Source organism: Pelecanus crispus, chromosome 11 (assembly GCF_030463565.1).
Source record: "Pelecanus crispus isolate bPelCri1 chromosome 11, bPelCri1.pri, whole genome shotgun sequence".
In the NCBI taxonomy this organism is placed as follows: domain Eukaryota; kingdom Metazoa; phylum Chordata; class Aves; order Pelecaniformes; family Pelecanidae; genus Pelecanus; species Pelecanus crispus.
The window spans coordinates 35,519,203-35,531,152 of NC_134653.1; the positions used below are offsets into that span (position 1 = coordinate 35,519,203).

At 46.8% G+C, this 11,950-nt stretch overlaps 1 protein-coding gene across 1 annotated transcript; it reads left to right on the forward strand.

Annotated features, from left to right (window-relative positions):
- The first annotated feature begins 2,978 nt into the window (after window positions 1-2,978).
- Window positions 2,979-8,197, forward strand: RAN (RAN, member RAS oncogene family). Its single transcript, XM_075718663.1, has 7 exons — window positions 2,979-3,016; window positions 3,978-4,020; window positions 4,941-5,025; window positions 5,117-5,242; window positions 6,269-6,456; window positions 7,042-7,212; window positions 7,322-8,197. The coding sequence occupies exons 2-7, from the start codon at window positions 3,985-3,987 to the stop codon at window positions 7,364-7,366; spliced, it is 651 nt and encodes a 216-aa protein (XP_075574778.1). The 5' UTR covers window positions 2,979-3,016; window positions 3,978-3,984; the 3' UTR covers window positions 7,367-8,197.
- The last annotated feature ends 3,753 nt before the right edge of the window (window positions 8,198-11,950 follow it).

Below are 11,950 nucleotides of genomic sequence, written 5' to 3' on the forward strand. Positions count from 1 at the left end.
TGACTCCGTTTCTCTCCAGCGTGGCCTTCAGTGAGTTGCTAAGTTTGTTCACAGTTGACCTGAGTCAAGATAGAGGAACTGTAAAGATCTTTTAAAGGTAATTATTTTGCTGATTACCCAGCGATACCTTATGTGATACCTTATAGTGATATCTATAATCTTTTAGATAGTGATCTAACACTGCTGATGAGTGCTGGGAAGTGTCTTGCTGCCTTTGCTGAATGGGGTTATCTGGAGCAAACGTTTTGTGGATCCTCTGAACTGAATTTATACATGATGATAAAACAGATGATAAAAACGAGATTCCACGTAGGAACTTATCTTCGTAACAACGAAATAAATATCTGCCAGGAGCTCAAATGCTATGATAGGGCACTTTTTAATTAGAAATCTATTTTCATTATTCCACATTAAAGTATCAGCTAGCATTACCATTTTGTTTGCAGGGGAAAAAAAGTAGTTTCCTAATGAATTTGTAACAATATTGAGAAGTTTCTAAAGTGCACTGAGCGTTCTTGACACAGTTACAGATTGCTTTTTTTTCCCCCCGAAGTGTTTATATTCTTAAAAACTGCCCAACTCCACTAATGTGGCTTTATGGGCTCCTATTTATAAACGCATGCCTATTTGTCAAGAAGGGAGGTGGTATTCACAAGGGTTTTATAAAGATGGCATTGTGCTGAGAAAAACTGGAGATGAGTTACACATTCTGAAAAATATCCTTCCTGACACCTAGAGGCGATCAGCAAAAATGCTGAAAAACCCACAAATGCAACTCGTCCAAGAAAGGGAAAGCAAGTTCAACAAGCCAGTGATTTTTCCAACAAAGACCATCTTATGCAACATTTGGATTGGCATTGTACTATCAAATAAGCAAAAATTACAGCAGAGTGCAGCCGCTCTTGTAACACTTTCTGTGTACGTTGCCTCTATGTCTGTAGAAAATGAACAAGAAATAAACTATGTTTGTATGTATCACCTGCCACGAAATATTTTTTATGTTAATTCAACTCAGAAATACTTTTAAAAAATCATTTATTTAGTCTGGATTACGGGGTGCGCCAACAAACTTGCCACAGACCACATAGAAGTTGTTGAAGTATACCGGAGTAAAAAAAAATAAGAGACCTTAAAAAGGTGTGTGAACCCATGAACTTGATGTTTATAGACCTATGCAAAACACTTTGTGTTCTTTGAAAGTCAGTCTTTGAACAACTTTGTTCCACTGAAGTGTGGACTTGAGAGCTTAGAGAACTATTCTAAATCCAGGGCTTACAAAACAACTTTTATTTTCATTAACGCACTCCCTAGTCAACGCAGATCAGGTTGGACGAAGAGCTGAAAGTAATGGTCATAGGGTACATGTGAGGAAAGTCCTTTTGAACACAGCTGCGTTTACTTGGAAGCTGTTCAATTCAATTCTCCTGCTGCTTTTGAAGACCCCTGTATTAAACCGTGCTGGAGGCGGTTCAATAGGTTTTCTAAGTAAGTACGTGCAATTTTTAAACTTTGTCCGCAGGAAGTCATCAGCTGAGTAGCTGACCCCCCACACTGAAACACTTTCTGATGCCATTTCAACGGTGACACGGGGAGACCGCCGAGTTCCTGAGCAGCTCAGCCTGGCTCGCCGGCTCTGCCTCAGCCCTCGCCGCCAAACCCCGGCTTCACCGTGTAAGGTGCTGCTTGGAACCGGGGCTTCCGTCCCCTCTCTAACAGCCGGGGGGTGCAGGGCGCTGGCGCCGGGCGGAAGGCAGTTCAGCGGGATGGGGCAGGCTGGTGGAGGACGGACGGGAGGACAGGCTGCTCAGGGCCGGCGGAGGACAGGACGGACCCCGCAGGGCTGGCGGAGGACAGACCGTCAGAGGACAGACCCCACAGGGCCATCAGAGGACAGGACAGACCCCGCGGGGCCGGTGGAGGACAGACCGTCGGAGGACAGACCCCGCAGGGCTGGTGGAGGACAGAGTGTCAGAGGACAGACCCTGCAGGGCTGGTGGAGGACAGGCTGGTGGACAGACCCCTCAGGGCCAGCTGAGGACAAACCGTCAGAGGACAGACCCCTCAGGGCCATCAGAGGACAGACCCCTCAGGGCTGTTGGAGGACAGGACAGACCCCTCAGGGCCGGTGGAGGACAGACCGTCAGAGGACAGACCCCTCAGGGCCATCAGAGGACAGGACAGACCCCTCAGGGCCGGTGGAGGACAGACCGTCAGAAGACAGGCCCCTCAGGGCTGGTGGAGGACAGACTGTCAGAGGACAGACCCCGCAGGGCTGGTGGAGGACAGGACAGACCCCGCAGGGCCGGTGGAGGACAGACTGTCAGAGGACAGACTTCTCAGGGCTGGTGGAAGACAGGCTGGTGGACAGACCCCTCAGGGCCGGCTGAGGACAGACCGTCAGAGGACAGACCCCTCAGGGCTGTTGGAGGACAGGACAGACCCCTCAGGGCCGGCTGAGGACAGACCGTCAGAGGACAGACCCCTCAGGGCCAGCGGAAGACAGGACAGACCCCTCAGGGCTGGCGGAGGACGGGACAGACCCCTCAGGGCTGGTGGAGGACGGGACAGACCCCTCAGGGCCGGCTGAGGACGGGACAGACCCCTCAGGGCCAGCGGAAGACGGGACAGACCCCTCAGGGCCGGCTGAGGACAGACCGTCAGAGGACAGACCCCTCAGGGCTGTTGGAGGACGGGACAGACCCCTCAGGGCCGGCGGAGGACAGACCGTCAGAGGACAGACCCCTCAGGGCCATCAGAGGACAAGACAGTCCCCTCAGGGCCGGCGGAGGACGGGCCGGCGGGGCACAGCCCCCCAGGTGCCGGCGCCCATGGCCGCCTCTCGCCGCTGAAGACGGCCCGGGCCGCCTGGCGCCCGCCCGCCCCTCGCCACGTGACGGCCGACCCCTCCCCCCCCGCGGCCGCGCGGCGTCGCTCTCCGGGTATTTGAACCGCGCTTCCGCCATCTTCCCAGCGCCCAGTCACGGAGGGAGCGACGCGGAGAGCAGCCTCGGCAGAGGTAACGGGCCCGGGGCGGCCGCCTCGCCCTTCCAGCGGCGGGGTGGGACGAAGCGCGGCCGCTTTCAGAAGCGTGAGCGGTGGGGAGGGCGGCCCCCGTTAGTCCGCCGCCGAGGAGGGGTAGGGATGGGTTGGGCTGCAGCGAGGCGAGGTTGGGCCTGGGCGAGCGTTGCAGCTGTGGTACCTGGCTTGAGCCCCGCCGCGGGATGGCGGCGGCGGCGGGGCAGGAGCTGCGCTCCGCGCCAGCCGGATGAAAGGGCGGGCGGAGCGGAGGAGGAGGAGAAGCGGAGCGGGGCCGCCGAGGGCCCGAGCCGGGGGGGAGGGGAGGCGGCGCGGCGCGCTGCTCAGTCATGGTGGCTGCTGGCGGGGAGAGCGCCCGGGGCCCGTCGGGGCGGGCCGAGCGGCCGGGGGGAGGCAGCGCTCGGGAGCTCCGGGGCCTCGCCCCGGCCTCTCCCGGCCAGGGGGGAGATCCCCGCGAGGGATGGGGCGCTGGTTCCGGGCGGGCTGGGGAGCGCTTTCCGCGGAGCGGGGCTGGGCTCGGCTTTCGCCGAGGGGTCCTTCGGGGGCCGCGGCTCGGCCCTCGCCGCCTCCGAGCCCGAAAGGCGGCGGGGTGCGGCGGCGGCCTGCCCGTACGGGGCGCCGGGGTGGGCGGGGAGGCGCCGCCGCCATTACCGCGCGCCCTCCCGCCGCATGTGGGGAGGCGCGGAGGTGCTTCCCGCCCCGCCGACGGGCCCGGGCCCCGCCGGCCCCAGCGCCGGGGAGGAGCGGGGAGCGGCGGCCTAGGGCCGGGGAGCGGCGGGCCCGGGCCGAGCCGCGGCCCCTTCTGCGGCCGCGCTGACTGGCGCGCAGAGCCCGCGCCTTCGCAGGCGATTTGGGAACTGCAAACGGCGCCCGGCCCCTTCCGGCGGGGCCTTGAATCAGCTCGCCCGTTGTGAGCTCACATGCTTCCATTTCCCCTGCAGACCCAGCATGGCCGCCCAAGGAGAGCCCCAAGTGCAGTTTAAGGTAAGGGACTGGTTTGTTCTTTAAGTATTTCTTTTTTTTCCTTCAATAGAAAACTAGCAGGAGCGACTCCCGAGTGCCAGCGTGGATGGTAGGTTTGCTTCTGAAGTGCTGGTCTTTAACGGTGCGGTTAGCTTATGGTAGTATTGCATAAGACTTGTACAAAGAAGTTCTGCTGCACTGGGTCAATCTGATGCTATTTGTAGTTTAGCGTAAGACGTTTAAGTGATGCTTTGCCTACAGAATGATTTTTAAATTTCCAAAGTGAACTTCACAGCAGCAAACAAAAAGCTTGTGCTTGCAACAAAGAACAAGCTTAGAGTGAATTAGAATAGTCTGGTTTCTGTTGCCTACTAATTGTATAGGGAAAAACCCTTAAAATAGTTCAGAATGGAGTTTTCTGGTGTTTTGTGTGGGGTTTTTTTGTTGTGTTATCTTAACAGCCAGAAATCCTTAAGACTGCTTCATGAAAGGTTGCTACTTGTGTTTCTTACAGTACTTGGCTAGAGTATTCCAGTTGTTAGTAGTACAGTTGTTTAGGGTTTTTTGTTTTTAATTGCAAGATTACAGTGGGTTTCTCCAATTTGGGTGCTTAAGTGAGTTCCTCTCTAAGTATGGTCACGTTCAGGCTGAACCCCACAATATTCTTAATTCGGTCACTTGTCGTTTAGTAGAACCACATTCACGGTGCAGTGTAGTTTTTTGGCTATAGGAGCTAGGTACGCCTGACCAGAGGCGTAGCATGGGAGGCCTAACAACTTGGGTCCCAGTACAGTGAATTGTTTCATGGGGAATTCAGTGTTTTGTTTACAGCATCTTGTAGGACTAAGGCCTTTGTAGTAATGTACTCTGTACACTTAAATGACTAATAAATGTCTCTAGAATGTATTGCTCTGACTTTTTTTGCCTTTATTTGTCGACAGCTCGTCCTGGTTGGTGATGGTGGCACCGGTAAAACAACATTTGTAAAACGTCATTTGACTGGTGAATTTGAAAAGAAGTATGTAGGTATGTCCAAAGAAGCATTTGAGATCGAATGTGTTAGTTAGAAGTGCAATTCATGACTTGCTAAGTGCACTGCTTTTTCTCATTGCTATAGCAACGCTGGGTGTTGAAGTTCATCCTCTGGTGTTCCATACCAACAGAGGCCCTATTAAATTCAACGTATGGGACACAGCTGGCCAAGAGAAATTTGGTGGCCTGCGAGATGGCTATTACATCCAAGGTAAGAAGTTTGTATGTGTGGGAATACTCTGTACCTCTTAAAGTTCAGTCTTGCATTCTGTTTGCATTGGCCTCTCTGGAGGTGGTCAGTGTGGCTGGCAGCAATGAGCTGGCTTCTGGTCTTCAAACTCTTCATGTAAACATGATTTCCTTTGCTAGGCAGCTTGGGCTGATGTACGAATATTCTAAGATGGTCTTTCAGTATGCTGTTGCAGGCTTTGCTATTAATGAAGAGTAACGGTGCACCTTAAATCACAAGATATTGCTGATGAAATTCAGTAGTGAAGAGGTGAAAGTGTGTGCTTCAGCTGTATACAGATTTCTATCTGTATTAACATACTGTGCTGAGGCAAGGATTTGGAACACAAACTGCAACATTTTAGATACGATGATGAAGTTGTACATCTCCATGCCAGAGTCTAGTTCTCTTCCTGAAGAAGTACTGATAGTGTCCCTTAACTTCTGCTTGGCCAAGCTCTGTTCTTTGTGTACTCCAGTCACCTGCATATCTTTTAAAATTTGGCAAGGGATTATTAGAGTTTGATATTGTTGCTTTTCCTTTAGAAGTATCAGGATCAAGTCAAGCCTCCATGTTCTTTGAAAAACTGTTCTGGACAAGGGCATCCTGAGATGTGGACTAGAAGCACTCAACCTACCTGAAAGCCTCGATAGGATGTCCGAGATTAGTTAAATAGGTGTTAACTAACTTCTGTCAAATATTTGTGTAAATCAGAGTTGACTTTTGTAATCCCTGTGTATTCTCAGGCCATGCAACACCATGTTACTCAGTGGGACAGTTGCATTGATAAAAGCAGCTGATGTTTAAGATTGGGCACTAAAGATGTGAGATGATGCGACTGTGGGCTGATTGTGAACAGAACACGGGCTCTCAGAACTGTGAAACTGAGAGGGGAAAAAGTTAACACGGGCACTTAACCCTAATGTGGGATTTCTGTGGGTACCTCTTCTCCCATCTTACAAGCAAGTGCTTAGTCTCCTGATGTAACTCTTGACTGTTTTCTTGCAGCTCAGTGTGCCATCATAATGTTTGATGTAACATCAAGAGTTACTTACAAGAATGTACCTAATTGGCACAGAGATCTGGTACGAGTATGTGAAAACATCCCTATAGTGTTGTGTGGCAACAAAGTGGATATTAAGGACAGAAAAGTCAAGGCAAAATCCATTGTCTTCCACAGGAAGAAGAATCTCCAGGTATGTTGGCATGAGTTTGTAGGAATCAAATTGGGGTCTGACTGCGGTTGGGTTCTAGGCAGTAATCCAGTGTTCTGCCTCTCATACAGGCTATAATATTTCAACTTTACCTACTGTTGGCTGCTTGAACCTAACTTCGGGGAAGCGGGGGTGGGGGTGGGGGGTGATGTTAAAGATGATCATCGCTGGTCTTGAGCAGAAGCTATGATAAGCTCTTAAAGAGCTTGCGTGCATTTTGCTTTCACTGCTCAGAATCTCGTGACACAGAACTGAGACTACAGTAGATCAAGTCCCAGGAAAAGAACAGATGCATTGTTGCCCCCTGAAAATTCCATCTCTGATCAGATTGGATACCTTAACTTTTCAATTATCAATTTCTACCTATTTGCCTGAAACTGTATGTTTCTAGACACTTAGGTCAGTACTATTTCTGAGAGCATAACAGAAGTTATGTGGTCAAAAAGAATACAAAAGTAAAGAGCTGATTATGTGCGTGTTCATCTTCGTATGCCCTACATATGTTAGAGGTGTCTTGTGGTTTGGGGTGTCTTTAATCATGTGTAATATGGTTTGGTTTTTTTGCAGTATTATGACATTTCAGCTAAGAGTAACTACAACTTTGAGAAGCCTTTCCTCTGGCTTGCTAGAAAGCTAATTGGAGATCCTAACTTGGAGTTTGTTGCCATGCCTGCTCTTGCACCACCTGAAGTTGTTATGGACCCAGCACTGGCAGCACAGTATGAGCAAGACTTACAGGTCAGTGAGAAAGGGCTCAAAAGATCAAACGATTGCCTGATAACCAGCATTTGGGCTCCTGGGGCAAATAACTGCAGAACAGTTCTTAAGTGTGACTTCTTTGTTGCAGATTGCTCAAACCACTGCACTGCCAGATGAAGATGATGACCTGTGAAGGGATGAAGCTGGAGCCCAGCGTCAGAAGTCTAGTTTTATAGGCAACTGTCCTGTGATGTCAGTGGTGCAGCGTGTTTGCCACTTTATTATCTAGCTGAGCAGAACATGTGCTTAATCTTTGGGATGCTGAAAGAGATGAATGGGCTTCGGAGTGAATGTGGCAGTTTAAAAAAAAAAAACCAAAAACAAACAAAACAATGAAAAAAAAAACAAAACAAAAAACTTCATATTTTGGACCTGCATATTTAGCTGTTTTTTGGACTGCAATTACTTCCCCTTTTGAGTTTCAAATATAAGACTGCTGCAGTCACATCAGAGTGTTAAGTGGTAAATCTTGTTTCTGTCATTCCCATTCTCTTTTGTTTAGATAATAAAGTTGTATTTCAAGTATCTCTAAGCAAGTGAACTTTCATGCATTGTTAGGACAACTCTTCCAAGTGTTTTCTGTTCTTCAGTTGAGGCCAATGCTTGGTTGTCTCCTGCATTTCTCATTCTCTGTTCCTTTCCCTCTTGCTTCTCATGTTAGGCTCCTCTTGTGCAATTGGAGCTAACAGTTAACCTTCCCTTGATTTCCTGAAGCATATAATTAAAGCACCTGAGGAAAGCTGAACTAACTGCCAGGTAAAACTAAAGCAGTGAACACTTGACTGGTAAGTGTGACTGGAGCAGCGTTCCCACGCAAATGGGAATGTTTGTGGTCTGCAGGGTGTCTTGAGAGAAAAGTGTGTAGTTCAGCTTGCATATGCTACTGTTAGATACAGTCTCTCAACTCTAACTTTTAATAAGTTCTACAACATGCCTTCACAGAGCTCTGGTTTTTTTTTTTTTTAGTAGCTAGAAACAAATGGCATCTAGGTCTGTTTAGGTGACTTAAGCTGTATCTTTGCATGGAATGTCATTCAGTAGAGCTGTAGCTGATTAAATAAACTCTCTCTAAGCATCTTAAAATTCACTAATTAGAAAACAGCTGTAGTTGAGCTAAAAAGCTCTTGGCTACAAACCAGTGTCTTAACTAAACCCACAGTTATATAAATACCTAGACTTTACTGTAACTGCACCAAGTTCTTAATTTGAAACTCTAGCTTATTACAGCACAAATGGTGGAAAAAGTCAACTTTTAACACTATCTTGTAGAGGCTAATCTTGGTCAATATTAGTACTGCTAGTAAACAAAACTATAAGTTTAAGATACCATTTATCAGTAGTGTTTGAGTACATGAAGCCTTGAACTCTTCAGTTTTGTATTTTTGGTTTCCTAATAAAGTGGAGCATTTCATTTATTCCTTTTAACTTGCATGTTTGTGTACATAACTCCTACTTGACTATTTATAACTATTCAACTATTTTGATACATAGGAGCAAAAAGTGTGGACTATGATTATTACTTATGCAATACCGTTGTAAAGGAATCATGTTTAAGTGAGCGCAAGTTGGAGTTCTGTGGTTTACTGTTGCGTGTGGGGTTTTCTTTTAGCTGGTCAATGAGAAGCTGAGTTGTGGTGCTTAGGACCTGAAGCTTATTAATGAAAATAAGGAATGTCATACACTTGGCTTGTTAAAAGTCAAACTCCCACTTTAACATTCCATTGAATCTTCTTGCTGCGTCATCTTGCTTTAACTTCATATTGTAGGTTCTTGCCTGTAGTGTTTACTAATTCACCTGTGCAACATCTTGGTTAATACTGCTAGCTTGGCTTCTGCTGCTGCTTTACTAGGTGTGGTAGCTGTTTTGTCTTTAAGCTGTCTCGCTGCTTAAACACAAATTGATTTAGAAAACTTCAGGAGTTCTGTGGTATTTATATGCCTTAAGAAGAAAAACCAGCAGCACTGAAGTTACGTTTGTATTGTTTCATAGTGTGTGTATGGTGTCATCTTTACAACTCGCACCCTGCACACAGGTACTAGCCTTAGTATGAATTCCTACAAAACAGCTGAGAAGACTTACGAAGAGTGAAATAGCGGTTATACTAGTCTTTAAACAGCTATGAGCTTTGCTTTGGAGTCTTCAGTGTTACTTCCAAGTCTGCAAAAACTCGTCTCGGAAATAGTAATACTAGTCCTGCTGTAAAGTCATCTCTTCAACTGGAAATGGTTTGTGAGCGGAATGAAGTCCGCTTGTTGCAGTGTTAGACTTGGTTTGTCACATCCAGTCCCTGTTAATTGGTGATTATAAATAATGCAGATAGTCTTAATATGCATGTGCAGATTCCCCAGTTGAAGTTCGTTAACTATAATGCTTCTAGGAAGTTTTTCACTAGTTGGGTTTAGGCAAAATAAAATTTTAATCTATTTAGTCAAGTAATAAGGCAAATAAAACTTGGGTTCTAAGAACCGCTGTACTAAATAGTCACATCAGTCTGTATTGGAGCTCTGCCATTATCAGGGCTGAATGGACAAGACTGCAATCCTTTGTTGCAATACCTACTCTGTTCTACTTGACTGCTGGAGGGTTAGATCAGATGAATTGTAGGAGTTCTTGCGTTGCCTACACGCTGTTTGAGTTTTCCCACACTAAGGTCTCTGGTTTCAGATTGTTTTTTTTTTTAGTAACTTGTCATTGCAGACCATGCTCGGCTCTGTCAAAAGCGGGACGAGGTGCTGGCCCACTTACTGTTCCTAGTTCCATGAAGAAGCTGTGAGTTTTTAAGTGTCCAAGCCCAGAGGATTGTGTTAGAGTAGTTGGAAAACCAGTGCATGCGCAAAATAGGTAAGGCAAAAGCATTAGCTCAAGAAACTGGCACAGGAAATGTTTTGCTGCTTCTCAGTGAATGCTTAAATGAAGGACTGTTAAAGGCTGCCTTGCGAAAGCTGGTGTTGCCCTTGGATCTCCTAGGATTTCAACAGAGAATCTTTTAGAAACATCGGAGAACGCTTCTCTGCTACAACTGGAAGTCTGTATGCCAAGACGGCTGAAGTCTGCCCCTCTTAGGCTGCCAGTTACAGTACAACAAAACTTGTCTTTTTCTGTTAGAAATGGTTCGGTTGTGTTGCTAATACAGTCTTTAGTCTAAACTAGTGGAGAAAACAGTGCTGAGGGAAATTGTTCTGCCTTCACCTTCCTGAACCAGAAATACCTGGTTTGGTTGCAGCCAGTTGCTTTCCTGACCTGAATCAGTAGTACTGGGTACTTCCTCTCACCTGTGTTTTGGCAAGAGTTGATGGGGCACTTTTAAACCTGCATTGATAGCAGTGTCTCACAAGTAACTGAAAAGCTAAATCTGCTGCTGCTTGGATCAGTTTTTCACATGGGTGCATTGATTTAGGCTGGTTTCATGTGTGTGTGTTGGTGTTTGCACTGACAAGACAAGTTCGCTTTCAAAAGGAATCTTTTTCCTAGCACAGGCTGCTATATGGGCATCACATGAAGGAGTTCTTCCTTGCATGTGTCCTGTAACACTTCTCATTATCTCTGCAGGTGGCCAAAATCAGGAAACATTTGAAGCTGGGGACTTGTGTTGGGAGAACAAGAATGGCTGTGCTGTCCTAGGCCAGCAGCTTTTTCAGACAACACCCAGGTCACAACACTCTGGAAACACCTGTAGGGATCTTCAGTCTTCATTGCCCTCTGGCTTGTTGGTAACTGTCCTTGTGCTGCAAGCTGTTGCCTTCCCAGTAAAGAGGGCGAAAAAAGACTGATTCCTCTTTCTGATTTAGAGCTAGAGCTCACTCAGCTGCCTGACAAATAATGTAAAGCTAAATGTGGAAGAATTTTATGTTTGAAAGGAAGGCTTGATATGATAACCTGTTTAACAGAGGTAGTGGGACTTACTGATGTGCCAAACCATAGCCTCTTCATATAGCTAGTTAGTGAATAATTGTAGCGATGTCAAAACATAAGGCATGCTATTTATACCAAGGCCTATACTGAGCCTAAACTTTCTTATCTTACAGATTTGAGTGTACAAGGCAAATAATGCTAATTGGGTTGTGCGGGTAATTCTCTTCCAGTTCACCAAGTGAACAGACTGGTCAAGGAGTGAATGACACTTCCCCAAAATGCTGGCATTCTACGAGCTGCATGGCTGAAATGGGCCAACGTTCATCTTGGGGTACTAGTTCAGTGCAGGAAAAGGTTGTTTGAATTTTGTTTTGGGTAGTCATAGTTGATATCTGTCTTGCTGTGATTGTGGAATTCTGTGATTAAGAAGAATCAGATTCCCATATTTCTACTGCTTGCTCAAGGGGAAAAAATGAGAATCTGAGGACAAATGCCACCAAATAATGCTATAAACAGCATTTTGTATTTTACATGGCACTAAAAAAGTTTTAATGTTTGATCCGCTATCTCTGAAGTCATTGTTTTAATACATGTAATGCAAACATTCAAAATAGAATTTCATCAATAGTTCCAGGTTACTAGAAGGCAGTGAGCTTGGTTTACTGTCACCTATTTCCATGTTGACACTTGACTAATAAGGACTGAAAAGGGCAGCTAAAACAAAACCCCTGTAAGTGTAAAGTAGTCATAAACAGGAAGCTCGTAAGGTTGTTGTGATCAATAACATCTAAGAAGAAAACTTTAACTGGTGTCCTTCCTGTTATGATTGTCTAAGTGGCAAAATCGCCGACTATACCCTGAAGC

Excerpts from the sequence above, each read along its gene's own strand:
- RAN (XM_075718663.1), top strand. The coding sequence starts at position 3,985 with ATGGCCGCCCAAGGAGAGCCCCAAGTGCAGTTTAAG. Across the intron at positions 5,026-5,116 it reads ATTTGAAAAGAAGTATGTAG|CAACGCTGGGTGTTGAAGTT; the intron begins GTATGTCCAAAG and ends TCATTGCTATAG. Across the intron at positions 7,213-7,321 it reads AGTATGAGCAAGACTTACAG|ATTGCTCAAACCACTGCACT; the intron begins GTCAGTGAGAAA and ends TCTTTGTTGCAG.